Raw genomic sequence first — 2864 nt, forward strand, 5'->3', positions numbered from 1 at the left:
CAAATTCAGATAAATTGAAATCATATAACTTTTCTCATCATAATGCAATAAAAGTTTTTTTAAAAAAAGAAAAAAGAAAAAAAATTTTCTCATTTTTTTTTTGGTTGTGAGCCTAGCCTTTAATGGCTGAGCCATCTCTCCAGCCTAGCATATATGATTTCTTAATAACAAGCATTTTCATCAAACAATGCTAAGACCATGACAAATATTAAGTCTTACCACAGCTCAGGTTGCTCTCGGCTTTCAGAGCCTGGGTTGAGATGCTCCAAAAGTCATTGTGCCAGTCTATGACATTCCCAGACATACTACAGCTGAGGTTGGACAGGGCTTTCAGATCCATGGTAAAATTCCAAAGTCGAAAGTTATAGATGCTGCCCTTCAGAGAGGCAATCTCATCTCTGTCAGAGCCCAACAGCAATGCCCCATCCCCAGGCACGACAGTATTGATGGTAGAATCGCATGTAACTGTTTCATAGTTCTTTTTGAAATTTACACCAACGGAGCCCCAAGAATTATTCCACACAAGACAGAGCTGCTCAAAGTTTTCTGTGAAGATGTCCTCTTTTTCCTTCACAGGTAATGCACTGTTCAGCAAGCATCTTGAGCCAGAAATGGACAGGAAGTAGCCATTGTTGGCCTTTTCAAGACTGAGCAACTGTGTAAGGGACTCATCTGAGTAGGAGAAAGCTGTCCAGTCATCGTCTTCATTGCCAACTTTGGAGGCTTCAAAACAGAGCGTGAAAGCTTTGAGCTCTGGAATGGAGACACTTTTTGCAACTGATACCTGGTAAGCATCTAATGTCTGGGGCAAAATGACCTTTTGATTCCTCAAGGACACAGCAACTAGAAGAAAGCATAAAGACATAACATAGTTCTAGAACATGAGCCAAAATGCAAAATGTTAAGTGTCTCTCAGAATTCTACCACTTTCTTCCAATTAACTTTTTACTTAATCTTTGAGCCATTGTTATCCCTTTTTCTACCTAGCCTCGAACACCAACCTTTTACAAATGGTCTTACATCAAAAATAACAATAGACAATCCCAGCCAGGGCCAATCATGTTGATATATTTTTTAAATTTTTCTACACAAACATTAAAAATTAAGGAACAAAATTGCCAAATTAGGACGGGGTTAATTTCAGAGTAATTTCATTTGTATATTATGGATTTTAAAATATGATATTTTTAAAATACTTTCTGAACACGAACTAGCTTTCCTTTTCACTAATATTTACCTTTTCCTCTCTCAAATATTTCCAGACAAATCTCATTCATTCAGAATTTCTGTACTCCTCTCTATTCCTTACATATTAAATTTGTTTGTCCTCTAGTAAATTTATTTTAAGGGAATCATCATATATGTCCAAAATAAAATAATTTCTAAATAGAGATGTTTACAACTTATATGAGGTGATATTAGAATTACAGATTTTCATTATTACCAGTGGACTTTTTAAAGCAGAGCTGGTCATGTGGCATACTTGGAAGGCAAAGACAATCAGATCTCTGTGAGTTCAAGGCTGACATGACCTATTTAACAAGTTCTAAACCAGTCACAGCTAAAAAAAATAAAAAATATTTAAAAAAAAGACCTCAGCTAAAAAAATATTAAAAGAAAACAAATATGAAAATAAATAAATGTTATGAAGACAGACAGGGGAATTCTATTCTGAAGAAACCAAGATTTCGATCTAGTAGTTCTAGTTAGATAGTGAGGATTCTCAGAAACTATTAATAGATTCTCACCATTAAATCCTGATCTTGACCATTCACATAAAAGAGCATAGTTCTGTCCTCCAGCCCTGGTGTTTATTGCAGCACATCTTAAATGGAAGCAGAAGGTTGGCTCTGCCTGTGGTTTACATACCTCTGATGTAGCTGGCGTTGAAGCCTTTCTTCTGGATACTAAAGTCACTTGAAAAAGACACATGCATCTCATTCACGCTTGAGTTAAATGACAGGCCTTTGGCAGTTGCTCCACAGAATTTAGTCTGGCTCTCTCCATTATCAAGGGAAAGTGAGTCATAGATGCAGTTGGGAGCTTCTTCAATGTCGAAGTCATTGAACGTTATCTGAATGATGTAGCCGGTAGGGGCTCGGAGGGTCCACGAGCAAGACTGGGTGTTAGGGTAGTCATTAGGGTAACATGGAGAGGTAAAGGTACCAGAAGGACTGGACAGGACAAGTCTGCAGTTGCCACATCCCCACACTGTTGGGCATTAAAGAAAGAGAGAGAGAGAGAAGGGCTGGGATCAGATTATGTACAATAAAACAAGAATCCTACTTACTGGGGGCAATCAAACAGTAAATGTTAAAAAAAATACATGAAAATTAAGAGGAAATGAAAGCACCTCAAGAAGAAAAAAATGCCAAGGACATTCCAAAAAGTAGTGTTAAATACAAAATCTTAGCAAAACTTGAGGTTGTGAGAACACAGGGAAAGATAAAGGAACTCTCTCATGCAAGATGCACAAGGGCTCTGCAGGTACCCACATATGACAGATTATTCTAAAGAGTATACAGGGATTAAGACCCATCAGAAGATCTCACAAAAACTTACTGGGTATGATAGCTACTTCAGAGAGCTCATAAAACCATACAGGGAGGGCTGGCGAGATGGCTCAGTGGTTGAGAGCACTGACTGCTCTCCCGAAGGTCCTGAGTTCAAATCCCAGCAACCACACATATGATGGCTCACAACCATCCCTAATGAGATCTGACGCCCTCTTTGGTGTGTCTGAAGACAACTACAGTGTACTTACATGTAATAATAAATAAATCTTAAAAAAAAAACATGGCAAAAGACACTGTCAATAGGACAAAATGGCAACCAACAAATTGGGAAAAGATCTTTACCAACCC

General features: G+C 38.0%; 1 protein-coding gene across 4 annotated transcripts in view; it reads right to left on the reverse strand.

The window, feature by feature from the left end:
* Adgrg6 (adhesion G protein-coupled receptor G6) overlaps window positions 1–2864 on the reverse strand; it is a 133397-nt gene that overhangs the window by 63139 nt on the left and 67394 nt on the right. For all 4 annotated transcript variants that reach the window (XM_031380469.1, XM_031380467.1, XM_031380468.1 and 1 more), the window contains exons 3-4: window positions 1870–2211; window positions 220–843 (exon numbers count right to left, since the gene is read on the reverse strand). In XM_031380469.1, coding sequence (XP_031236329.1) covers window positions 220–843; window positions 1870–2211 — 966 coding nt within the window. The remainder of the gene's footprint in view (window positions 1–219; window positions 844–1869; window positions 2212–2864) is intronic.

The sequence above is a fragment of the Mastomys coucha genome, unplaced genomic scaffold, assembly GCF_008632895.1.
Source record: "Mastomys coucha isolate ucsf_1 unplaced genomic scaffold, UCSF_Mcou_1 pScaffold2, whole genome shotgun sequence".
In the NCBI taxonomy this organism is placed as follows: domain Eukaryota; kingdom Metazoa; phylum Chordata; class Mammalia; order Rodentia; family Muridae; genus Mastomys; species Mastomys coucha.